At 43.6% G+C, this 27,114-nt stretch overlaps 1 protein-coding gene across 1 annotated transcript in view; it reads right to left on the bottom strand.

Moving 5' to 3' along the window:
* The window catches only part of LOC115370333 (nidogen-1-like), a 46,646-nt gene extending 19,826 nt beyond the window's left edge, over positions 1–26,820 (bottom strand). Inside the window, exons 1-9 of the mRNA XM_030067702.1 lie at positions 26,559–26,820; positions 10,940–11,242; positions 9,138–9,364; positions 8,175–8,836; positions 7,885–8,025; positions 6,778–7,029; positions 4,548–4,748; positions 3,178–3,411; positions 950–1,087 (exon numbers count right to left, since the gene is read on the bottom strand). Coding sequence (XP_029923562.1) covers positions 950–1,087; positions 3,178–3,411; positions 4,548–4,748; positions 6,778–7,029; positions 7,885–8,025; positions 8,175–8,836; positions 9,138–9,364; positions 10,940–11,242; positions 26,559–26,768 — 2,368 coding nt within the window. The 5' untranslated portion in view covers positions 26,769–26,820. The remainder of the gene's footprint in view (positions 1–949; positions 1,088–3,177; positions 3,412–4,547; positions 4,749–6,777; positions 7,030–7,884; positions 8,026–8,174; positions 8,837–9,137; positions 9,365–10,939; positions 11,243–26,558) is intronic.
* Positions 26,821–27,114: the final 294 nt, after the last annotated feature.

Here is a 27,114-nt window from a genome sequence, read left to right as displayed (position 1 = left end):
TTAGCTTCCACTGCTCCACGTCCACTCTTTCCACTGTTGTACCACGGCAAGCGAGGGCTGTCTTTGAGCCAGACGGTGTTCACGGTCCTCAAGCCTCCAGCCGTGAGAGGAAAAACCACCAATGTTTTCACCGAATGCCCCGCAGACTCACCCCGTCCATGCAGCCAATGGGAAGTAGGAGGCGAGGGGATCACGTCTGCAGACCTGGAACCAACTAACTCCTGCAGAACTACAGACCACCGGATTATTTTCCGCTGGATGCCACTTTGTGCGTTGTGTGCTTTACCAGCCTCGGGCTAAGACCTCAGCTTATTCAGGTTTTTTTCAGTGGCGTTGGACATTGTCCTCTGTCCAGACAGCGAGCAGAGCCCTGATGTCCTCGTTTGACCACGACTGCCGCTAGTCCTCCATTTTTCTGCTCCAAAGCGAGCTGCTGTGCTGACATCTGTACTGATCAGCTGCACCGTCTCCCCGCCCACAGCCAGGTAAGCCCCGCCCACCAGCCTTAGCTCTGGGCCCTCAGCAGCTGGAAACTGGCCGGGACAGCCCCACCGAGGAGCCAGCAGAGACCGGAGGGGACCATGGAAACACAACTGGCCTTGGCAGCACCAGCACGCTGCGTTTGGCGCCACAGTGGAAAGTCAGCTATTGATCGTTGGTGTGAAAGGGACGTTAGTGTCCCGTGATGATCTACATGCTGTTTCAGAGGCTTTTTCCACCCTGAAGACAAGACAGCTCTGCAGGACAGTCTGACAACTTGGGTGGTGGATTGAACACGGTCATATTTAGGAGATTCAGAAAACTGACACAGAATATGATCCTTAAAATGACCGATCCCAGCCGTCCAACACTCACATGGTTCAAACCCCAGGGTACGTTTCCCACATGGAATTTATCGAGCATTTTGTTTCCCCTTGGCCCTGAACGTGAACATGCAGGGGTTTCTTACCGTAGCAGGAGCGTCCGTCTCCGGTGAATCCAGCGGTGCACTCGCAGCTGAACTGCAGGCCCTCACCTGGTCTGCACACGGCGTTGTTATCACAGCCGTGGCGGCCGGTGAAACACGGATTCTGCTCCGGAGGCCCGCCTGCAAGGAAACACAGCACACCCCGCGGGACGACATGTTGGTGCATTTCTGTATCTGGTGCATTTACGCTCAAACCAAAGAGAGCTTATCAACAAAGACCAACATGTCTGCTGTGAATGTGCACGCATGAATCTGTCAGGGCGCAGGCTGCTGGCTGTTTTCTAATTTTATGAATTTATGTTCATAAAATTCATTTTATGAGAAAAAAAACTTGAAGATTCTGAGATTATATAGTCACAAATTTGTGAGAAAAAACTAAAAGATTAATGTTGAAAATTTATTAGAAAAAAGTCAAATTTTGGGGAAAAAAAAAAATCAAAATTCTTAGATTATACAGTCACAAATTTGCAAGGAAAAAAAACAGTGAAAGCTCATGTGGAGCCTTTAGAGGTAGAAGAGTGTAAGAAAGTATAAGAATAAGAAAAAAGATTTTTGTCCATGTTTTTTCTCATAAATTTGTGACTTTATAATAACAGAATTTTCACGTTTTTTTTCCTCAGAAATTTGAGAGTTTTTCTCGTAAATTTACCACTTTAATTGCATGAATTTATTTATTTATTTATTTTTTAATATTCCCCCCACCTCCTCCAGCTCCAGAATTTTTTCCCCTACAGTGGCCCTGGTTTGCTGTCATAGATCAGCAGCCAAAAAAAAAAAAAAAGTATTACATAAAGACATGAACGGAGGACAGGAGGACGGTGTGAACTCCTCAGTGAGGCTGGAATCAGTAGCCAACATCTTGGCTTGATAAAAGCCTAAAACTCTTCCTGGGTTATTTAATATCCTGTCAGTCTAATCGATGAGGCGTAGAGGGCGTCGAGCGGGGCGGGGCGGGGCTCAGCGGAGGGTCCCGCAGCTGCTCCTCACCCCTCCGTGTGGGCTTCTCTCTCTTCTTTCTTTTTTTTCATCCTCGCTGGTTCCTCCTGACAGGAAACGGAGCCCAGATGTTCCACTTTTCTGCCAGCAAACCCCGACTGAGTCAAGTTTGCTTGCATAACCTGCCCCCGAACGCCCCGTCATCTGCCCCCTCCCCCACCTCCACAGTTTCACCTTTAACCCTTTGCTCCCCTCCCCCCGGCAGGGCTGATAGGCTGGTATCTGGTGAACCTTCACCCCCTGCCAACGCGTCTCCGCCCCTCTGCAGGCAGCTGAGGAAATACAGCCAGGCTCACTTTACTGTTTATCTTGCTGTGATGTTGCACCGCTGAGGTGTGTGTGTGTGTGTGTGTGTGTGTGTGTGTGTGTGTGTGTGTGAGCGGCGTCTCCACATTCCTCTGGGCAATAATCAGGAACACACTTTACTCTGAAAGGACTGGAGCGGCCAAAGTGTCCCAAAGTGTTTGAGCAGCAAATGAATGAACACCGAACACAACATGTGACGTTTACACTCTGTGTTTCATGAGGTAAAACTAAGGCGCTCATCATTTTCCACAAACGTATTTTTATTGAGATATTGCACACAAATTTGTTTACATGCCTGTTTACGTTTTTTTTTTTTTTTCCACCTCGAATCATCCTCAAAGTGCTTTCTGTGTTTTTTTTGCGCTGACTGTTGACCGCCTGGCTGTGGTTTGGGTCAGGACTACTGCTTCGGCTTTTAATTGAATTTTATTTACTCATTTATAAATGTATTCATGTGTTCATGTATTCATGTGTTTCTTGATTGTTTTCATTTTCATACCCTGATGCTCTGGTTTTACTCCCCTCTACACATTTCATCTCTTTTACTATTTTATCATTTTACCTGGCACTCTTCACCATTTTCTAATACTTTTTATCTAGTTGTCTAGTACAGTTTGTAGTACTCTGTCCGCCACTGATGTATTACTGCAGATTCAATTCATCTGGAATAGTTTACTATAATTTATATGCGGTCATGCACTAGTTTTTTAAGCAGTTTGTTGGTTTTATACTTCAGATTTGATTCACATGACTTTCTTTTGTCCATTTCACTCGTCTCAATCTGTTGTCTGGATTTTTTTCCTTCTTTTTTTGTCTTTAAAGGTGAAAAAGGTCTGATTGTGAATATATTTAAGATGTTTTTCCAGTATTTCTGTCATGTTCTGGTGCAGCTGAACGTCTGGACTCACTGTGGATGGAGCCGATCCTGTTGCTCATGGCGAAGCGGATCAGCTGGTTGCCGGCGTCGTACATGACGAAGATCTGGTCGACGCTGAGCTGCTGGGTGGGCGGCACGGCCCTGGTGGCCTCGTTGTGGACGCAGCTCTGGAAGCTGATGGTCTGGCGCCACTGGTAGCTGCGCGTCTGCACGCCGCCGTCCGGCAGGCTGACCGTGTACTCGCGGTTGGAGGAGGAGCTGATCACTGCAAGAGCCAGGACAGCAGATTATTACACACAGCAGACAGACTGCCGGTCAAATTTGTCTTAAAATGTGCCGTCTTAGTCACAGCTGCATTGACGTTGACGATTTTTGAAACTGTTAATGAAAATCCACCAGTGGGACGAGATAATCCCACTTGTTTCCAATACAGCTTCTCTTTTTTCAAGGAATTTATCTGGAAACGAGTATAAATCTGTTAAAACAAGACAGAATGAGGCAGATCAGCCACCAGGATCAAGAAAAGGATTTGACTTGTTTCAAGAAAATTCTGGAAACCGGTTGATTATCTCATCCCGCCGGCAGATTTTTGACCTTGTTGGAAGAAAAACAAGATTTGAACTCTGAAGATGAAACTGACTGATTTAAGATGGAGGTTATTTTTTTGCACCATAGAAAATTCTGAGGTGGAGAAATGTGTCTGAAGAAGACATGCAGACTGCTGGGCCTTTCAAGAATGTGCAGATGCTTCATGGGTAATGAGGAATTGGCATTTGAAGCAAACATTAAACATGTTTCAATGCTTTTACCTGTCTAAACAGAGTGAGTGTGTGTGTGTGTGTGTGTGTGTGTGTGCGTGTTGTCGGAGGAAGATGCAGTATGACTGTGAGGCAGATTTCTGGCACAGCCTTGATCATACACTGCTCCTCTCTGATTGTCAGCCAATCAAATCAAAGCATGTCTGTAGCAAACCGGCTGCTGATTGGCTGGATGTTGATCTGCTGGACACAAACCAGCAGCTGTAAACTCCCCTTTGAATTCAAATTGACTTTTGTAAATGGAAAGAGATGAAATTCATGAAAAAATATGAAGAGGATGCTGTCCACTCTGTAGGTCCATTTGTATTGGTCTCTTATTTTGAAACATGATAATTTGTTACATAATTACTATTGAATATTTCACACAGTAACTAACAACAACTACACAAAATCACATTGAAAAACATTTGGCTAGTAAAAAATACTCTTGCTATGTAACTTTTTTTTTGGCAGCTACTGGAAAAGTCTGGGATGGTGTTTGCAGTGTGTGTGTGTGTGTGTGTGTGTATGTGTGTGTGTGTGTGTATGTGTGTGTGTGTGTGTATGTGTGTGTGTGTGTGTGTGTGTGCGCACGCGTCCTCACAGTTGCTGCTGTACTGGTAGATCTCCTTGTAGGGCTCGATGTGCACGCTGGCTCCTCTGGGGACGTCGGGCACGCGGCCGTCCAGCTCGCTGCTCACCACCAGGTGGTCGTGCTCGTCGATCCCCTTGAACTGCTGCTTGATGGTCAGCCGCTCGTTCCCGGGCTGGAAGGTCACCTCAGCCTGCCTGAAGAACTCACCGCCTGTGTGCGTGTGTGTGTGTGTGTGTGTGTGTGTGTGTGTGTGGAGAAAAAAAGAAACAAGACAATTAGTTGATGAATTGTCTAGAGCATTGCACGTTTTTGCACTGGTCAGGGGGAACTTGGCTGAAAAAATATTTCACAGGGGGAACATTACTGAAAAAAAAAAAAAATCACAAAACCACTGGGCTTGTTGACAGTTAATCGATTTTCGTCATTCATCACATAAATTGTCTGATTCCAGCTTCACTACGATGCTCAGACTGTCCTCCTCTCTGTTGCTGCTGGTCAGACTAATGAAGACATCTGAAGACGTCACTTTGGGATCTGATCACTTTCCATCACACTTTGGTTTTATTTTTTAACATTTGATCAATAATAGATAAATCAACAATGAAAATAATCATTAGTTGGAGCCCTATAGTGTCCTGCAAGGGTTTAGCAAAAATACAGAAGGTGCTGAATTTATTTGATTTGTTTCCTAGGAGGGCTTGGAATTCCCACTCACAGTCTGTAAAACAGGACAAGGCTGCTGAGCAAATGCATCATGCAGATCCAATTAAAGCAAATATAAATAATCAGTGAACTGTCGAGGTGGCTGCACTGCGAGAGCCAGAGCTGATCTGAAATTATCACCTCATGAAAATGATAAAAGTGATGATAAACCCAGTTATTCTGCTGGAGATTGAGCTCTTAATATTGCCGTACTGTGATCTGCTGCATACTGCAGTTAACTGTAGCATCCTTTACATTCCAGGTAAAATACTGAATGTACAGTTATTCATTACAAAAACTGAAATTATGATATACTATTACAACAGTTTATCAAAAATCAAACTGGGGTCAGCGTTTAAGTAAAGATTTCAAGAGGAAGACCCTTCCTCAGCACACACACACATACACACACACACAGCACCACCCCCATACCAATGAAACTCGACTTCAAAGTGAAACAATTGCAGGGATCTTTGTCCAGCTGGAAGTGATGAGTTGAAACAACAACTATTCAAGGCCCCAAAAATCACAGACTTGCAGCCGGCGGAGCGAACACTGAACTAATTTCCCTGTCAGCTGTGAGCTGGAGAAACAAAACAAATCAAGTTCCTGAGAAAGACACAACAGGAAGGTCTACTCTGCAGTAAGCAGCGTGTGAAAATACAATTCTTTACCTCTTTCAGAGTAAAAATCTTTACAGAATACCAAATAAGAAGCAGAAAATCCCCCAGAGACCCCCCCTCCCTTTATTTCCAAAAACATGAACACATTTTGATATAAATAAATGTGCGTGTCCTCCGTCTATCTGCTCCACCACAACAGTGATCCAGTCTATATCCACTTCATAAACCTTTACCATCATCTAATCTAAACACCCGCTGTCTGGTCGCTCTGCTGCACAGGAAGTGATGCGTTCTACCTTTCCACCTTGTTTGGAATAAATGGAGGAAGAAGAACTGGGTAGTTAGCATGAGCAGCGATAGCCTCCATGGCTGAACAGACAAAGAAAAGAGGAACTCCAGCCACACCCACACTGTTAGACTTGCAGATTATTAGATCTTTCAGATGTATTGAATCAAACGTCCCCATTTACAATTTTAATTTGTGCTTGAAGTGCTTAAGGTGCATGCTAACCTCATGGCTTTGTAACCTCACAACCAATTTAATTTTTGTGAATTTATAATAAAATTCAAAAGAAAATCTTTTTTCAATAGCTTGTAAGATTTTGGTCTACTTTCAGGTTTTGTAAAGACTCAAATAATCATTATGTTTTGTGCCACACATCTTGGTCCTCAAGTACAAGAAGCCTGTTCACCTTAAAACACTTAAAGGAATTCTCCAAAATTCAGACTTCAAGGATTCCATGTTTTTTACATGGACTTCGATGGTTAAAAACTATCTGAGTGACCCACAGTCTTGGCGTCAAGATGGTTTATGGGTAAAATGTTGTTTTAGGGTCACTTTAAGTCACTGACACTCATCAATCAATCAAAAACGCCCAAACCAAAAGAAAACACACCACAAAATCTCCTCTTACCGATGAGGCTGAAGCCGTTCTGGAAGCCGGGCTGCTCCAGAGCGAAGGCCCAGCCGATGATTCCTCCCAGCGAGGAGAGAGGCTGCAGCGACGGGCCCAGGCTGTCCGGGATGCTGCTGATGGCCACGTAGGCCCGTCCGTCGTTGGCCACCACGTACGAGTGCAGGTCGTTATTACTGAACTCCACGGGCGAGGGCGAGTTCCCCACAAACACTCGACCATTCACCTTCCCGTTCATCCTCTGTGGTTTGCCTGAGGACCAGCAAAGATTTGATATATGGACAAGGTGATGTTGTATTAACATCTTCCATTTGGCGGACAGTTTTATCTGAAGTGTACTGAAATGTCATGAAGGGCAGACATTTGAGGTCTGGAGGCTGGGATGTGTTTGGGGCCAGCCAACAATGTTTACATTTTTTATTCATTTTCGGTGACAGGTGTGTCTTGTCCAGACTTTGCTGATGACACCTCCTTCTCTGTTGCTATTGTTTTTATGGTCATAAAGTTAAGGAGACATTCCTAAGTTTGTTTCGGGCAAAAGAGCAATCAACACCGAGGCCTTGGAGGAGCTATCAATGTAATGTTCAAATAACAGAGAAATATATAACAGAGAAAGATCACATAACTTTGGGATGACTGTAGAATTGTTGAGTTTTTTTTTTTTTCTTACAGAATTCATACTCTTCAGTCTGTTTCTTCTTTTTCCTATGAAGTAGCACCACTATGAGTAAAGTCTTGTTGTATATCTGCCAACCTTTTCACGTTCCAAAACAATGCCAGGGACTGAATTTTACCCCTTTTCTGTTGGACCAGTCTGGCTGCCCTCCAAATGCCTTCCAGTACCCACTCCTCTGTATGGGACCAGTTGAGCATGAGGGTCATATCAGTTTTGATTTTGTCTAGTTAGTAAGAAAACCTTATCTTTACAGCACCTTTCGAAACATTATAATCACAAAGTGCTTGACATTACAAAACAAACATGGATGTATTATGAAACAAATATGGTCACTCAAACATGGTGAAATGATCAAAAGATGTTTGAATCATCTCAGAAAATGCTTTACAGAAAGCATTGTTATTATGACTGATACCCAAAATGCATCTTACCTTCTGCCACACAGTCCTTTCCATTGCCATAGTAACCAGGCCTACAATGGCAGCAGTATCCGTTGGTGTAATCTCGACAGTCGGCAAAAGCAGAGCATTTCTGTCTGTTATTGGCACACGTCTCCAAGTTGTATGCAAATACTGGAAAAAAATAACCAATGAGTGTAAAGATCAGGTCTGATGGAGATAAAACTGAAGACATTTGACATACCCCTCTGATAGATTTACCCAAGAGATGATTCAAGGAAACACACTTATTAATGCTTTGGACACAGGTGCTTGTGGCTTACCATCCACATCTAGATCTTCATCCACCACGACTATCTGGGGGTTCTGGGGCTGGGAACGAGGTGGCACGGGCTGGACTGGCTCAGGGTTAGGGTACCTTGGCTCGACTGGCTCAGAGTATCTCGGCTCAACAGGTTCCTGGTCAGTGTATCTTGGTTGGATGGGCTCAGTAACTGTGTATCTTTGCTGAGTTGAATCAGGGTCTGGGTATCTTGGCTCAAATGGATCAGGGTATCTTGGTTGACCCCTCTCAGGGTAGGTAGATCTTGGCGGGAAAGTTTCAGGATCAGGGTATCTTGGTTGACCCCTCTCAGGGTAGGTAAATCTTGGCGGGACAGTCTCAGGATCAGGGTATTCTGGCTCTTGAGTCTCAGTTTCGGCATACCTTGGTGTGAAGGTGTCAGACTCAGGGTAACCAGGTCGGTACTGGACAGGACCGACTGTTGTGAACGTCTCCTCTTCTTCCTGTGCAAACACAGTTGTTGTCTCGGAGGTGGAGAACTCCTGTTGCTGCCCAGGTTGCTGTGGCGATGACGTCACAGCAGGCTTGGTCACATTCTCCTCTGTAAACAGTTTTGCGGTCATGCCTGGTGTAATGGCGATAAAGACCGGCGTGGTGCCGATCTCGTACACCCACACACCATGGCGCCCTGAGTTTGTCTTCCTGGTTGGAGACAGGAAAAGAAGATAAAGAAGACTCCATAGTTTTTCAAAAAATATCTATTGCTATCTATCCATTGCATGTCTGTTGTCTGGGTATGATGGGAAAAAGAGAGAACATTGTGTGAACCCATGAGAAACAAGGTCCTAACCCAGTAAGGATAAACAATGAGAATAAACGGGCTTTCATATCAATGAAGGTTTTTCATTTGCATAATTTTTCTCGCACATTTTTAAGCTCAAATAAAAAATTAATAACAAATATTGCAAAATGTCAACCAACAAAGCAAACATTGGCTTCATACTCAGTGAGCTCCCTGATGGATGTCTCTTCATCGGTGGTGGTGCGGTAGTAAGTCCCCTGGCTGGCGTAGAACCAGCCCTGCACCATGCCTTGATTGAAGCCAGCCTCTAAGGGCTTGTTCGCACCACCTATTGATGTGGAGAGGTACTGCAGGCCATCTCTGGGGTACAAGAGGATGGCATAGGAGGCTGATTCCATGGAGGCCACAACCAGCTGGAACGTGTTTCTCTGGAAAGACAAAGAAGAGGTTGTAGGGGTCATAGGAATGGTTCTCAATTCTAGCATTTGGGACCCAAACTACTGCGGTTTTTAAGTTAAGTTTACCGTAAAGATTATTGGCCCCCATTGGGAAACTTGACTGGCAATGGCAGGAGCAATCAACCTAATGTCTTGTCAACCTGAGGCACCCAGAGGAAGTCCACACAAACACAGAGACAACATGCAAACTCCACACAGAAAGGACCTGGGCTAGGGCTAAAACTCAGGACTTCCTTGCTGTAAGGCAACAGTGCTAACCACTTTTCCGTCATGCCGAGTAGTTAATTGGATTCCACCTGTGAAACTGGTAGAGTCCAATAAATAACTAAATGGCTAGAAACAGAATCAGCAGGGTTCTGGGTTCCATGAATCAGGAGAAACTACTGTTGTAGAGAGATCCAAATTGTACAAGTATCAGACAGACACAGCATGGGAATATGGAAGTTGTTGTAAAAAGTGAAACTGCCAAATGTGGCTAAATATATTTCAACAATCATGAATTTCTTTGGATATAATTACCTAGCAGAAATTGATAAAAGGTGCTCGCAGTGAAGTTGCTGCAGGGAGATGACGGTGATGAACTGATGGTGTGTGGGAGCTTTATAGGCTATGCAATATTTATTATGGTCAACATGGCCTGAAGCATGCTGTGCACAGTCTTCTGCTTGTAATACAGAAATCTGTGGCCTGCAAAGTGTCCTGCACAAAGTTTTCTTTTGCAAAAAATTATGGTATACACATTAGACTCAACGCAATATGTATGTAGTTGAACTCTATTATATTCCAGGACTCAAATTCATCATGTATAATAGTTTTGCATTGGTATGCAGAATGTCTAATCACAAGAGACCTGTAGGCAACCTCAACTGTTAAAAAGAGACACAGGAATTTTTTTTCAATAAGAGTCAAGGAGTTGTTTTGCAAGGAATTTGGTGCCACTGTGACATCACCAGTTTGTGGAACAATCACTGACAGGTGGTGGTTCCAAACCCAGAAAAGATAAATAACAATTGGTCTGGGGGTCATCACATCGCCTCCTGCCCAATCTCAAATCTCTGCAGTGATTTGAGGCTTTGCAACACTGGTGAAGATGTTGCAATAGTGACGTTGTTTGAAGGCTCCGTAGGTAGTGCAAGGGTAATGCCATATCATGCAGAGATCTCTGGAGGTTCTCAGTCATCCAGGTCATGGTTGTCCACATACAGTTGAATCAAGGACAACTGGACTTGTCTGTAGATTTTCAAAGATGTTTCACCTCTCATCCAGGAAGCTTCGTCAGTTCTGACCAACTACTGAGGATTCCTGGTATTCAACCTGTGTGGGGATGTTAACCCGGATCACATCCCTAAACAGGTTAAATACCAAAAACTACCAACCAGTCTGTCAGAACTAAAGAAACTTCTTAGATGAGAAGTGCAACGTCATCAAGATTGTACAAACAAGTCCAGTTATCCTCGATTCAACTCTATGTGGACATAGCATGCAGACATAAAAACAACCCTCCCCGTTAGCATGTATATTGTGATAGAAGCCTGCAATGCTCACCTTCCTGTCCAGGACGTCCCCTCGGCCGGTGGTCCCTCGGGCAGCCATGTTCTCCCAGGTGACGATGAAGGTGCTGGTGGGGTCCACATCATCGTCCCTTGGAAAAGCTTGGCGGATGTGCTCTGTGGCTCGAGCCAATACATCAGGGCTGCTGTCCTCCCTGAAGTAGACCTTTCCCTGTCCATCGCTGTTGTCCAGGTCTCCCAGGAGGGCTGCAATCATTTTGAATTCTGCGGGCATCTTCCCCAGGTAGTCCGCCTTAGCCGGGGGCTTGGCACCGGACACAAAGCCATTGGTGTTGATCTGGAATAGAAGTTAAGATACAGTAAGGTTTATTAGGATCCCTGTTAGCCTACATGCAGGAAGCATGCTAGGCTTCCCTCGATCCACATAAAGGTTTGAGAAGGTTATTGACCGGTTGGGAAAAGCTGTGTGAGTAATGGCTCAGAGTCAGAGCATGAGAGCACCGGCAGCACAAGACATAAAAACTATTCATCTTTTAGGTCGGCCTCCTCGACCTCATCCCACCATATGTTCTCTCCTGTCATTTGAATAAGGAGAAAACCATCTGTGTAGAGGTCCTCTCTTTGCACTGAAATAATACATTAGAGCCTTAAATGTCTAAAACATCCATATTTTTAAAAATCCCATATTCACTTTGAAACTCACAGTGGAATTAAAAACAATGTCTCTATTTAATAGCCGTTTTACCATACCATAGTATACGCCTCTTCCTACATCAAATTCCATTACTGTATCTTACATGGCCACCTCATGGTGTGTCAGTAGGTGACATTAAAAAAAAAGAACATCAGAAATTCAGATTCAGGTACAGAGTGAAAAAATAGTTCCAACATACTGCCATCACAACATAAAGGAAAAACTACATTTTCTAGAGATTATCATGCCTCTTCCCCTCTAATCACAAACATCTGCCTTTCTGTTGCTAACTGATCTCCCATTGGTTTGAATAATTTTCTTTTGAATAATTTCTCCCTGCCTTATGCCCCGCCCCACTGTGCCATTTCAACAAGAAATACATGAAATTAAAAAGAAAATGCACTCCAAGCACAAATCTGTGTAGTCTCACACCTGTTGATTGCCACCTGCTTACGGCAGATTTATGGTGCCCGGTGAAGTCACCTTGAGCACAAGAATTTGCAAAGACTGTTCCAATGAAGTTAATCATTAAAAGAGAAAAGTAACAGGAGAGCTGCTGGTGTCCATCAAACCACCGGTGTTCATGGAGGGGAATGACAATAACAGAGAACAGAAGAATTATGACCATATGTGAAAAATGGTCTAAAAAGAAATCCAGGTCCAAGCACTCAGGGTAGGCTTGAAAAATAAAAGCACCTTTACTTCCATGGGCTAGAGACACATTTATTGTTGATTTTTGGTTGAGTTTTGTTGATTCAGGATGAATTATATTGAACAATTTTAACTGACCTGACTTGTTTGAAGACTCTGGCTATGTATACGTTTACTACCATAACCTGATATTACCCAGATTAAGACAAGACAATACTTGGAACAAGAAATTTCCATGTAAACAGCATTTTCTAATTACCTCAATCTGAATATGGTCATAGTCAAGATACGTGGAGTAATGCAACTACAGTCAGGTTATTGAAGGGGATTATAGCTGAGCATACACCTCAATTGTAATATGACATCCTTGTTGAGTTCTTGCAGTACATTGTGAGACATACGGCGATCCAAAAACAGTGACTTTTTTTGTGATACCAAACAAAGGCTTAGTGGCCAGAGCCGTAATTTAACCCGCGCTCACGCCTCACCCAGTTGAGCAAATATCCTGTCTCGCTGCAGTGTTGGGGGTCCGTCAGGATTAACGAGCCAGTAAATCTCAACATGGCCTGACCCTCAGCTGACATCCGTCCCAGAATCCTCCTCTTCTCATAAAGGGGAGGCCAATTACTGATGTACAAGTGACTGATTATGAAACTTATTTCAAGCCCCCATGAAACGACCTAACGTGACCTCTACTTCCTGCACTAGTGGCTGTAAATTAAAATTTCAACCCATAAAACATTTACAAATCTTCGCTCATCCACCTCATCCCTTCAAAATAAAAGTGTGTTTCTCTCCCAAACTGAGATCCTGTTGTTTTGCACTTGTGGATGATCCTCCTCTGCACCGTGTCCCGCCCAAACGTCCTGTCAACCTCCACCCAGGTCAGCTCACGCTAATCCATTAATCAATAAATGAATAAAAAAAGTGTTCATCACAAATTACATCCTTTGTTTTTATATAAACCTTTTTATGTACATGGATACAGGCGACATCATGTCATCATGACGGCACCTGTTTGTCTGATTTTGTGGAACCTTGCTGCATAAATTTGCATTTTAATGAGGAAGAACACTCTCTTGAAGCTGGTACAACTTTAATTCTCTTATGTTTTAAGATTCTGAGTTCATATCAATGCTAAGACTCATTTTTATAGACAAACACTTTCTATAGATCCCTGTTGAGTACCTTTGGGTTGACTTCAGATCTACACGTCTTCTCTGTCTGTGCTCCTTCTTTTCTTTTTTATGCTATATAAATAAAGCTTTACTTACTAAAAGTGTGTTGACACAGAGATAGCTGCTAATTAATTCATCAATCACCTTATTTTGCATAACTTCAAATATACAAGGTTGATTAAGGCGGGACAATACACAGCTGGAGTGTCTTTTTTTCGTGGAAGGCACTCTGCACTGCTGGCTGGATGACTTCTAGATAAATAAAGTTCACCATGTTGTTGTTGTTATTGATAGAGACGATGACAAAGACAGAAAAAGAGAGGACGTTGGTTCGATTTGGTAAAGCCAGGATGCAGCCTGATGCAGAGGAGCGGCTGGATCCCGTTCGCCGACTCACAGCCACAAACCTCCAGCTAAAACACAGCAACACTGCCGAGGTCCGTGCTCTCCGCCGCCCACGGCCGTGTCAGACCGACGGCCCAAACCAAGAAAAGAGTCTTTCTCAGCCTCATGAGCTCCGCCTCACAGCCACCGAGCACAAAAGCTGCAGTTCTTTCTGAGGCCAGAACATCGAGTCCTTTAACCCGACCGAGGAGGCAAAGTGTCTCTCAGTGACAGACTGAGAGAAGATCATGTGTTTGAGAGAATCAGATGTGCTATTCTACTGATTAGGGAAAAAAAAGTCTTTACTTCTTTGAAATTCATTGTTCATCTCTAAAATAATAGGATGAACTTTGAAAAGGTCACTGTTAGTTTATCAGCATTGACAATGAGATGAAAAATCTCTTCTGGAAGGGCTGAGCAGGAGGGCAGCAGCACATCGAGTTACAGATAACCGAAACAAAAATGCAATTTAATAAAAAATAACAAAGTTAAGTAGAAAGAAAGGTTCAACCTCTGTGTCTTTTCTGAGACCAATGCCGATTCTGATTTTTTATTTTTAACTGAAGTTGCCGATGGCCCATATTCTGCGCCGATGTTCAGTAAAAAATAATAAATAAATAATTTTAAAAAATCCAGAAAGTGGATCAGTGGTTGAAGCGTAGCAGCAATACAGCTGGAAACAAGGAGGAAGAAGAGAAGAAGAAGCAGAAACACAAACAAGAGAATCTGCTCAGCATCAGGTTGATGGAGCTGGACTGACCCTCCGACCACAGGAGGAACTGGACTGAAAAAAAAAAAAAAAAAACATGTCCAAGTGAGTAAATGACTGACAAAGGCTTGAGCAGCGCTGGGCTGAAGTGTTTTCACGGAGAGCTGAAGGCACATGGAAGACGTCAGGGTTTACGGTGACCAACAGGAGAACCTGCCAGAAAACAAAACAACTGGATCTCTTGAAGGTCAGTCCTACAGAACGTTTCCTCATATGAACTTCCTGTATGCTCGCATGTGTCCTGCCATAACGTCCACCCCGTCACACACACACACACACACTTCAGTGGGACTCAAACGGCGTGAATCAGCTGACGAGGCGTTCAGACCACAGCAGACCATTTCTGGCAGGTTTCTGCAGTGTGAACAAAAGAACATGTTCCCAGAAAAAAACAAAAAACAAAAGAAAGCAAAGCGTCTCATTGGCTGAAGGAGCTGGATTCCTCACACACCGACCTGTAAACGTGTGATCTTCTACAACCGGCCTGAAATGTCTCACATTCGGCTTTGTGGGAAAAAAAAAAAAAGCTCATATAAACCTATAAGAGCTGAGCTTATCCACACACACACACACACACACACACACACTGCACACGTATAAACACACTGATCTGTTTTAGTGTATTTTTTACTCCTGTTTTACCTAATTTTATTCTGTTTGTTCTCATCTGGATTTGTGCGACTCTGCTTTTTTCTGCCCTTGACATTGAACGTGACGTGAGCGTTGTCGGCAGCCAATAGGAGCGCCCCCTCCAGCACCAAACAGGAAGCAGCGAGCCGGGCACATGGTAAACATGGCGGGGACTGTGGGGAGCCGCGGGAACCTACATCCCATAATAACCATGACTTATTTTAGACTCCATACTTTCACACACAAAACCAGTATTACTCATAATTCACCTCTTATGGATTACCTGCAGAAGCATCCCTATGATACTCTTATGATATTCCTATAATATTCCTGTAATAATCTTCAGACAGTCTCAGGTGTTTTGTTGTCGTCTTGCAGTCGAACAAACAAACTCGGCGACTGATGGCACTTTTTCGTCTTCAGACATGAGGAGAGAACAGACTTCAGTCTTTTAAAAGTCTTTCCAGAATCTTCTAGTGTGTGGTGGGCATTTTTTTTATATATATATATTTATTATTCCCTGAGAAAAGCTGCACCAACCGTTAGATTTGCCGTTCAGCCTAAACCGATTATTCACGGCGTACTCGCCAGGAAAAACAGCAGAGCTCAGCCACGTTAGCAGCAGCAGCAGCACTGAATGTTTCAGTTCAGGTTTTTAACAAAGACACAACTGGCATTTCCTGCGTGACTTGAAAGCAGCATGAAGCGAGGGGAATCCTTCCACAGATTTTACACCGACGACGAGATTAAAGAAGCATCAAACTGCTGCGTCTGTGACTGGAGGGAGATTACTGAAACTATAATAGTAATGTACGACGGCGTATCTGGGCCACTGTAGGGAGAAAAAAAAAAATCAGAATTTTGGGGATTAAAGTCGTATATTTATGCAAAATAAAAAATGTCATAATAATGCACTTTAAGAAAAAGTATCTGAGCCTGATTACCTTCTAAAAGTCACCCACAACACTGATGGCCAGCCAAACAGAGTGAGGGCTATAAAATGTTGTTGTTGGTTTTTTTTAAACACAACAAAATTAGACACAAAGAGTCGCACAAATTACCGCTTTAAAACGACAACTTTGAACACAGGAGGTGATCAGCCGGCGACGCTGACACAGTGTCATTAAGCTCCCATCAGCCCCCTGGTGACCCAGAGATCAGTCAGCGTTCCCATTCACACCGCAGGCTTTGAAGGCATCATCACGCAAACAGCAGACGAGGCCTTCAGGCGTCTCTGCTGAAGGGTTAAGGGACACACAGCTAAAAGGAGCTCAGTCATTTTTACTTCCAGTTCATTTTAAATGAGATGCATTTTACTTTTTCTGCAGCACATGAACATATTTATTTATACAAGTGGGATTATCTCATCCCAGTGGCAGATTTTTGACGAAAAACAAGATTTGAACCCTGAGGATGAGACTAAATGACTTGGTAACATGGATCTTTTTGTTTTTCTGAGGACAGATGTGGCAGATCGTCCTGTGACCCCTGAAGGTCTGAGCAGGAACAGGAGCTGTGCAGGAAAGGCGGCTCGCTTGCATGACCGCCTCTGTGAAGCCTGAAGGGTTAAACGGCGGTCGGGCCTCCAGGGGCCACAGAGAGCCGAGGGGCTTGTCTGCCACAAGACTTCCTGCTGAGAAATGCATGAATGACAACAGCATGTGGGTGAACGCCCGAGTCTCCCAGCGGGTATGTGACTTTAGGGAAACCCCCCGCGGGGCTGAAGCCGCTGCAGCCCCGTCACAGCACACAGGAGGCCTTTTGTGCCGCCCGGTGATCCTCACGGCCGCCTCCTGTCCCGACGCTCTCAGGGTCTTTAAGTTAAAAGGCTGAGCTTTCGGGTGGTTGGGGCCGGGGGGGGGGGGGGGGGGGGGGGGGGGCGCCTCAGGAATGAGCTTTTGTTATCGCCGTCGACCTGCTAACGAGGATTATCAGCTGGAGGTGTTTACTGTGAGGCTCAGGCCGGGACGAAGGGCAGCTCACATTTCTGCAACGCATCAGCAGAGAGTGAGGAATGATCCCCATTCAGAAACATCCAAAATAACCACATTATGGTGCCTTATTCATCATTATGATTGGTTTTCGTTGTTTTTAAAAACAAAAAAAAAAAAAAAACAGGTTTCTTCTTCTGTTGAAGTGACTGATGTCTGAGGCGGGTAAAAAACACAAACTGGATAAAACGAGTCCATCAAGGCATGTCAGAGGTGAGGGGGGAAGTCTCATGGGTGGAAAGCTGAACTCAGACGGGTGTTCTTGTCATTGGAAAGATAAGAGGAAGGTTATATTTATAAAAATATGTGCTGTCATATTAATTTTTGGTCTTGTGCTCTGCAGAGACAAACTGAGGTCTTTTATGAATAGAAGATCTTTAACAGAAGAGCTTCTTCTCCTTGCTTTTTCAACACCATACTCTTCAACAGGCCCTGATGGAGCCACTTCAAATGTCATTTTCCAGATTCATCACTCAGTTTCCACACAGCCCTGCCTGTCGTGCTGCTTTCTGCTGGAGCGCTGCACAAAAACACTGAACCTGACCCATCTGAGCGACTGGTGGTACCATCTGTCCATCTGCTTCGACGTCAAATTGGGAACCAGAAAATGTCCGGACCAATCAGAGCCCTTTGAGGGGCCGTGGGCGTGGCCTAAGCGGCGAGGAGCTACAGGCGCTGAACTGGAAACAGAAATGACAGGACAGCCCGTTGCTGCCGGTTTGGTTTGGCTGCTAACCCGAAACACAAGAGGTAAGATGTGATGGCTGGACCCCACCAGCAGGGGGCGGGTCCAGAACCGTGAGCGCCACCGACTGACACAAGGTCTGACCTGCTGGAGCCCCCTAGTGGTGACGACTAAACATTACCAGGGCCGGGGCACAGCAAGTGAAGCTCTGACTGCTCTGGTTTCACCTCGTTTAGGGTTTGGAGTTTAGAGTCTGAGCTCAGATGAGCAGGGACGTCTTCAGTTTTTCAGGACAGCGTTTACAGATTACTGCAGATTACTGAGCAGCAGGATGATTTACTGCCACTGCAATATTATTATTATTGCTGTGTTTTTATTGTTTTAAATCTTTTTATTGACTCTCTTGTCCGATTACTCTTATTTCTTGATCATTTATTTTTTTAATTAACCATATTTTATGAGTGTGCATTGGTCTCCTAGTCCTTTTACTCCTTATTTTATACTTATTTGCCAATCAAGATGTAAAGCACTTGGAATATCATGCATTTGTTTGAAAGGTGCTATATAAATAAAATTTGCTTGATTGACTGTCCTCAGGAGGTGATGAAGGTGAAGGCTGAACCGAGGCAAACAAGCACGGGGTCCAAATCAGTTACTTCAGCGCTCAGGTTAATCTGATCTGTGAGCTGCCATGGAAACACAAAACCAGTTTCCATAATCGGGTAAATGGGATCAAGAGAAAGCCGGTTAGCACAGGTAGATTCCTGCTGGAGAAACCCGATCACTGTCGCCGTGGAGACCCTTACTTTGCAGTTTTTGAAGACTTAATGGCCCACTAGGCCCCTCCTCCCTCAGGTGAGCCACAGGTCAGCTGATGAAACCAGTTAGAACCGAGGAAGCTTCTTGGATGAGAGGCGAAACGTCTTCAAGAACTCTAGAAAGTCCAGGAAATCTTCAACTTTACCATGACCTGGGTGACTGAGAGTCTCCACAGACAATGTAAAATATGTTTTATCAAACTTACATTACATTATTTATTGAGCATACTACAGCATAGGTTAATTATTTTAGGAAATATGCTGCTTTAGCCTGCGCTGCTTCTGCATCTGTACTCATGTCCAGTGTATTTCCCTCTGAGCTCCTCACTGATCTAGTAAATATTCTTCTCTGGAGCAGATTTTTGATAATGACAGGTGTTTATGCATTTCCTAAATATGAACGAATGTATTTACTGCTTGGTCTCAAACTGCCAAAAAGGTTGCTGAGCGATATGAGCGCTACAGCGGAGATGTGATGGTGTAAACACGTGTGGCGCTCGCCTGGACATGCATTTCCTGTCCAGTTAAATATTTGCTGGAATAAAAACCAGCCAGTATAAAACAGAAGCTGGTGGGAGCTCACGGCGCAGAGTTTACATGATGAAGGCGAAGGCTCTCACGCTGCGGAGAGGCTCTCTGGATGCCAAGCGGTACAGTATATGTTATTTTCTCGGTTACCTCACACATGTCCGACCCCTGAGATCATCATCATCCGTGTGAGAACAGCGCGGGGAGGAAACGCAGAGCGAGACGCCATCTGGTTTTTGGCGGACAGATGTCTCATGTCAGCGCCGGCTAATGTCTATACTTTCCAGATGCAGCGACTCTGTAATGACGCCGTGCATGGAGGGTACAGCAGCAGCTGGAGGCGAGCCGCGTCTCCTGTTTTCCCAGCTTAACGCCGTTCTGCTGTGGACGAGCGGGATTACACAAACTGGAGGAGAATCAGATTACCAGCAAGTTCCCAGCGAGTGGAACTCTGTGAGGAGGATTCGTGAAGACGAGGAGACGCACGGCATGAAAACTCCATGTTAACACGTTTTTCAGTTTTTCAAACCTTGATTTTCTTCAAACAAGGTAAAAAAAAATATTCCAGTGGGATGTGATAATCCCACTTGTTTCCAACGCTGATCAACCTGTTTCCACAGTTTTCTAGAATCAAGTGTCATTTTCTTGATCCTAGTGGCGGATCTGCCTCATTTCAACAGATTTATCCCTGTTCCCAGAAAAAAAAAAAAAAAAGTCTTTTTTCCAGTGCAGTTTCACTTGTTTCAGGAATCTCCTCTGTGATCGAGTATAAATATGTTGAAACAGTTTTTAAAGCACATTATTTTTGTAAAACTGATTTACCCAGCTTGGAGAGCGTTTTGGAAAAGCTCTGTTCTCTCAGGTGGGAAACAGCGGCTCAGTGTGGACGGAGAAAAACAAGGCGTGTGTGTGTGTGTGTGTGTGTGTGTGTGTTCTAGTTTACAGAGTTGAGTGTGAGCTGTGATGCCGCAGGCTGTTTGTCACATGTTGAACACCAGAGTTTCCTCTCCTGTTGATTTACCACCAGCTCTGCATCTCTACAGCCGACTAAACACACGGCTGTGTATACTGCTCTGTGTGTGTGTGTGTGTGTGTGTGTGTGTGTGGGAGCTCCGTGTAGGCAGCAGTGGACGATGTCAGTGTGATGTATGTGCAGCCGGGCCACATCTGCACGCCACATTCGGCCGTGCGACGCACCGGGACACGCTGGCGTCTTCCCGCGCTTAAGAGGCGTTTAATTACCGCTTCACCGTGGGAAAAAACAAACACAGATACACGCTTCCCTGCAGCAGCTTGTCTTTTTCTTTTTTTTTTCTCAACAGTGAACACGCCTGACAAAAAAAAGCACCGACCAAACACTGCCAAGAATCAAACTCAGTGACGACCAACGTGCCCTTGAGCCAGGCAGAGTGTGAATCTGCAGCACAGAAACTTTCCCTCCACATACAATCAATGAAACTTTTTCTTCATACGTCGATGTATTAGGGCCACTGAAGGGGGAAAACATTATGGAGCCGGCAGGGTAATATCCACAGAAAAAAATTCAAGATTAAAGCCATAAATTTAAGGGAAAAAAACTTGGATATTCTTTGAGATTAAAGTGATGAATTTATGAGAAAAAAATCACAGAATTATGAGAAAGAAACTCAAAAATTCTGAGATTATAAAGTCAAAAATTCTGAGATTAAAGTTGCGAATTCCTGATAGAAAAAAAAACTCAATTTTATGAGAAAAAAGATTGTAAATTCTGGGATTATAAAGTCATAAAAACTCAGAAATTCTGACAATAAAGTTGTAAATTTACTAGAAAACCTCACAAATTTATGAGAAAAAAACCCGATTCTGAGATTATAAAGTCACAAATTTGCAAAAAAAAAAGAAAAAAAAAATGAAATTCTGAGATTAAAGTCATAAATTTATGAGAAAAATGCACAAATTATGAGAAAAAACCTGGAAATTCTGAGATTAAAGTTGTAAATTTATGAGAAAAAAAGTCACGAATTTGTGAGAAAAAAATGTTAATTAATTATTTATAAAGTGTTAATAAGCCGATAATCAGGACCATCTCATCATGTTGATGTGCACTGCTGGCAGGTTGTGGATTTGGTTGTGATTGATTTCATTTGATGTGGAATTCACATGAAAATGTTTTGGATTATTACTTTAATCTCCATAATAATCCCATGAGACAAGATGTGCGCGTGGTCTGAACGTGTGAACAGGCCTGCGGCCGTGCAGCAGCACAGCCTGCTGGGTAATGAGAGGTCACAGCCCGGCAGGATGTCGCTCGCCGGGAGGGAGGAAGTCGTTTGAGACACTTGAAAGAGGGGGCGTGGCTTTTATGGACTCCAGAACGAGTGAACAGATCAATTAGGGCCTCAGACAGCAGGGAGACACTGAGGCGTCGGCAGGAAACGTGTCGCTCCGCTCTCAGCTTCACAGCCGCCAGTGGATTTAAAATCAGCCGCTGTGGCCAAAAGTTAAAGGTGCTTAACGTGTCGTTTTAACATCAGATAAACAGGTGAGGGGGGAAAACAATCAATACAGCGTAGAATATCAAGTATCGATACTGTAATATCAAATATCGATACAGTATCACCAACAGGGGTGGATCCACCAGGGTGGCCCGGGCTGGCAGCTGCCACCCTAAAAACAGGCCTTGCCACGCCAGCTGCCACCACAGTTTGGACAATACAAACATAAGAAAATAAATAAATAAATAAATACATAGAAATGGTAAAAAATGGGGGGGGAAATGGAAAAAAATGGGAAAAAAATGAAAAAAAAAAACAATTATAGAAAAAATAGAAAACAGAATAAATAATAATCTAATAATATCTATCTTTTTATGTATCTATCTGCTCCTGGTCATCAAGTATTGATGAAGTTTTTCTGACACAGTTGGTCAGTTTGTCTCATTTTGCTGCAATAAAAATGAGAGATGAAAAGAATGAAAACTTGATCTTATTTGATAAAACAGATTTGGAACAAGTTTCCTCTTTGGGGACAAAATTTGCATTTGAAAAGACTTCAGTGTCATGATAATACTGTATCGTGGGTAATACAATATAATATACTGCATTACAAGTTAACAAGATACTCAGCATATCGCAAAATGTTTAAAATCACAATATTTCGGTATCATGACTTAAGAATTCTTAATGGAACCGGTTTCGTTCAGGACTCTTGGACTGAAGGTGCCAACTGGTGAACTGGCCCACATTTGCACTGGTTTGATAGTACTCATACTGATACTCATACTAATACTAATACCAATACTAATACTACTAATAATACTTTGATCCTCTGCTCTAACAAATCCAGCCTTGACCAACTTTTCAGAAATTTCAAAATACGATTTACTTTTTTGAGTATCTTCTCGTGAAATTCCAGAGACGTCCGTATTGAAAGCCCTGGTTTTGTTTCTTTGTCAGATCATCAGGACAGGAAGCCACGGGGCTGATGGGAAATGTAGTCTTAATGAGGTGAAGCATGAGCACTAACAACAGGGAGGGAGGAGACGTCACCAGGATCTCCCAGCGAACATTTTACAGGATTATCCTTGAAAAACAAATGTCAGTGAAAAGTTCAACGCGGCTAAAACGACAGTAAAGATGAAAACTTTCCGTCGGCGTAGAAACTGAGAGGCGGCGAGCTGTGTGGTCCGGATCCTGCTGCTTTGAGGGGCAGGAAAACAAACCGAGACAGAGACCGAGACAGAGAAAACACTCTGAGCATGACGGGCAAATGCTTTCACGTAATCCAGATTATGTCCAGTGTTACATTCGTGTGAAAAGCATTTAGACACAGGAACTCTGATCCAGCATCACTGACCTGACCTTCAAATAGATCATTTTAGCCATCAGAAATACAGTTTTCTTGTCATTTATTGATTCATTCTATTTTTCAATCATTTTCATTAGCTTTCATGTAATTTAATTTTTTTTACTAATGTTTTCTGGTAATTTATTGTGATTCTTTTCAGTTGTATTAATGCTGATGTTCCCGGTCATGTTTTGCCAATTTGCTAGTCACTTGTTTTCCCCTGAATATATATATATATATATATATATATATTTTTTTTTTTAAAAGAGAAATCAAGTGAATTTGCGCAGGTTTCAAAGGGTTAAACCGTTTCCGTTAACATTTGCAAACCCGCCTGGGTCGCTACCACGGCAACCGATGATAGAAGATCCCGTGACGACGCCCGAACACGCAAATCCGACCTGATCACCTGCGAACGCGTTGAGTGAGAAAGCGGAAACATGTCAGCGTTGAAGTTTAATCATTTTAAAAACTGCTAAAAATGTGATTTGGGTGGGCGGGGCTTAAATTATCGTAATCTCATGTTTCCTGTCCAGCGTCAGGCCTCATGTTTTCATGTCATTTATTAAAAAACTGGCGTCGTAAACATGAGAGAGCGTTCACTTTCCTCCACATCCCAAACCTTCACTCTCATCAGAATGCTGTCAGGTCTGATGCTTTTGTTCTGCTCTGATTTCTACTCTATTCTATTCTATTTCTATTCTGTTCTGTTCTGTTCTGTTCTGTGCTGTTTTGTTTTGTTTTTCAGTGGGGGGGGGTTGGGGCCGGGGTGGGGGTGTGTATCCTGTTACTACTGGCACTAATAAAGGCTTATCTTATCTTATTTGCTGCCATGACAACCCAAATTTGTCTTGGGGATTATTAAATAGCATTCAAATGTAATCTAACTCAATCTAATCTGATCTAATTCGTTTTCACTTTGAGAAATTAAAACAAAGGACCTGTGAGTGTGAGAGTGTGTGTGTGTGTGTGTGTGTGTGAGCAGCAGAGGTTCATTTGAGTGTCAAAACTACTTTTCCATCCGTGTAAACGCTCCAATCTAGATTACCAGCCGTCACATGACATTTGGAATGCATTGTGTGTGTGTGTGTGTGTGTGTGTGTTTGCACTGATGAAAGGCTTATCTGTGTTGGGTTTAATTGACTCACATTCCTGCCGCCCGACACGTTCAGCAGAGAGACATCTACCTTACCACGCCATTCAGCCTCAACCTCAGAGCTCAAATCTGTTTTTTCCTCCAGCAAAGTCAAAAAATATTCCAGCAGGATGACATAATCCCACTTGTTTCCAGCGCTAATCGACTTTTTTTCCAGAATTTTCTTGAATCAAGACTCATTTTCTTGATCCTGGTGGCTGATCTGCCTCATTCTGCTTTGTTTCAACAGTTTTATACTCACTACAGAAAACACCGAAACAAGTAAAACTGCGCTGGGAACAAGTGGGATTATTCTTCCACTTGCTTTAATCGAAACAAGATTTTGAAGACTGAAGATGAGACTTGTCAAGATGGAAGGTTTTTTTTTTTTTCTTTCTTCGGTGCAGAGTGTTTTATGTCCACATGAAAATAACCTGCACCGGAGCCAAACCTGAATCTGATGTGGATCCAAAACCAAAATGACACCCAGCAGAGCTACAGAACACATCAACTCTAAAACTGGCAAAAAAAAAAAAAACTTCTTAAATTATAATCATAGCAGGTCAAAAATAAACCCTCCAGCAGCTCTGACGCTTTCTGGTTTACACAGAGGATCATGTGGATTTGAAACACACGGCTTCAGAGCTGCTGGAAGGTTCATGTTCTCACTTTGACAGAGACAGGCTAACGACTCCTATAGACTTCAAGTCTTTATGCTAAGCTAACAGGACAGGAAATGGTGTCCAACATCTGGTGTCAGTCTGGGAAAGTCGGGAAAAAAAGGGGATTTTGCCCAAAACGTTGGAATATTCCTTTAAAGCTCTCACAGCCCACTATACATTAAGCCTTACTGGCCATCCTTTTATTTTTGAAAAATCAAGACCAACTGGAAATGGCTGCTTGTCATGAACAATATGAGAGAAACTAAGAGATTCACTGAATAAAGAAACATTTTTCAGATGGACAGATTATCAACTATGACACAAGTTTCACGAGTATTTCCTGGTTGTGAGCAGCTGTTCAGCTTCTCTCTGACCAATCAGAGGCCTGCGGTGTTTCACGTCACCTTCTAGCATCGACTCGGCTCCAGAAACAGAATCCGCTGTCAGAAACTTTCCCAAACTTTGGCCTCCTGGATAAAACAAGCGAGCAGAGCCGTGACCAGAGAAGAGGGAACGGGGCCGGTGCTTGATCAGGTTTTTCATTGAAAATGCCTTTTTGGAACAATCTCCAAGTTGTTTGTTGTTTTGTTAAGAAAAGTTGTTGGCAGGCAGTTTTAAAAGTTTGAATTCCCATGACTCATTTCTCTTAACTCGAATTAAAACCAGGACTCAGATGGGGAAAAGCCTCCGGGGCAGGAAACAACAACTTCCAGAGGGACGTGAAACTTTAGGAGCTTCAACCCTCACTAAAGAGCACAGACGCTGATTCTACTCTAAAATCAAACCCTCCTGCGGGGCCAGGCCAAGCATCCAAAAAGTTTAAGATCATTCACTGCATTTGGATCTCATCTTGAACAATAAATGTTAAAAAAAAAAAAAAAAAAAAAAAATGAATAGTGTGTATCAGAGTAGCTTCACACTGATGGAAGACACGTTATTTCATGAGTAAAATATCAGACTTAAGGCAAAAGTTTTTCTTGGATTACACTGGACTTTAGCTTCATTTTGCTGTTTGGACTTTCAATCTGCTGCATGAATAAACTTCACACTTTGTCGCTGGTGGTCTCTGCCTCGGTGATGACCACCGGCTGCTGGTCAAACAGGACAACAGAAACATTTTTACCCTTTGAAACCTGCGATTTCTCTACAGAAAAAAAAAAAAACATGTCAGGGAAAAAGGTGACTAACAAATTTGCAAAAAATGACCAGGAATATAAGAAAACAAAAGTGGGGTGGGCCAGATTACAAGAAATTACAAGTAAATAAAACCAGGAGGATTAGTATAAAAGATGGAAAAGAATTACAATAAATAAATTACAATAAAACATTTCCAGGAGCATCAGTGAAAAAATACATGAAAGGATAAAAGAGAAAAAGTTTTTTTTCGCAAAAAATCAAAGTTAGAATGAATAGGCCTAAATAAATCTTTCTAATCTTTGTTACGTTTCGAATGACTGAAAATAATCAGATCAGTGATTTCTTGTGTTTAAACGCTGGTGAAGACGTGCACACGCCTTTCACGCGCATTTGATTCTGCACACGCACGGAAATGTGTCCCGGGATGAGCTGCGGGGCCGCGGCTCGCTGAGAGTCAGCCCGGGGGTCCAGAGCATGAAAAAGTTTTTAAAAGCCTGTCCTGTATTAGACCAAGTGTGTGTGTGTGTGTGTGTGTGTGTGTGTGTGTGTGTTTGTGTGGGACTCACATAAACTTTGCTGAAGCTGTCGCTGAAGAACAGGATGGATGCGTTACGCAGAGGCAGCTCCGCCGTGGAGTCGGAGCCCGGCTCCAGCGCCTCGTCCCCGGCCTCGGCCCCGAAGCCGAACAGCTCGTCCAGCTCCAGAGAGGCGACGGAGCGGCTGAGAGCCAGACTCACAGCCAGCCAGCAGGCCCAGCGTCCGGCCGCAGAGCTCATCTTCCTGCCCGGTGTGTCGCTCCGTCCCGCTCCCGCAGCCTGATGCGGCCAAACTGAGCCGCGGCGCAATGAATGAGCGGAGCGCAGCGGCGCCTCCGTCAAGCCGCCGGGGTGAGGGGTGTCACTTCCGCTCAGATTTTTTTATTTTCCAAAATAAAAGCCCCCCTTACCCTCCCTCACTTCCGGTATTCAAGGTTCATCAAGGTGCGTCAGAATAAAAAGCTGCTCCTTCAGAACCAAGAGGATCCTACAGCGGCAAATTAGGGCCAGTGTAGGAAAAAATAATTATGGAGCTGGGTTGGCCAAGGAAACACGTTATGATGGCGTAGAAGTGCCAATGTAAAAA

The sequence above is a fragment of the Myripristis murdjan genome, chromosome 1 (genome assembly GCF_902150065.1).
Source record: "Myripristis murdjan chromosome 1, fMyrMur1.1, whole genome shotgun sequence".
In the NCBI taxonomy this organism is placed as follows: Eukaryota; Metazoa; Chordata; class Actinopteri; order Holocentriformes; family Holocentridae; genus Myripristis; species Myripristis murdjan.
Note: the sequence above shows the minus strand (reverse complement) of the source record. Positions and strands in the feature narration are given on the sequence as shown.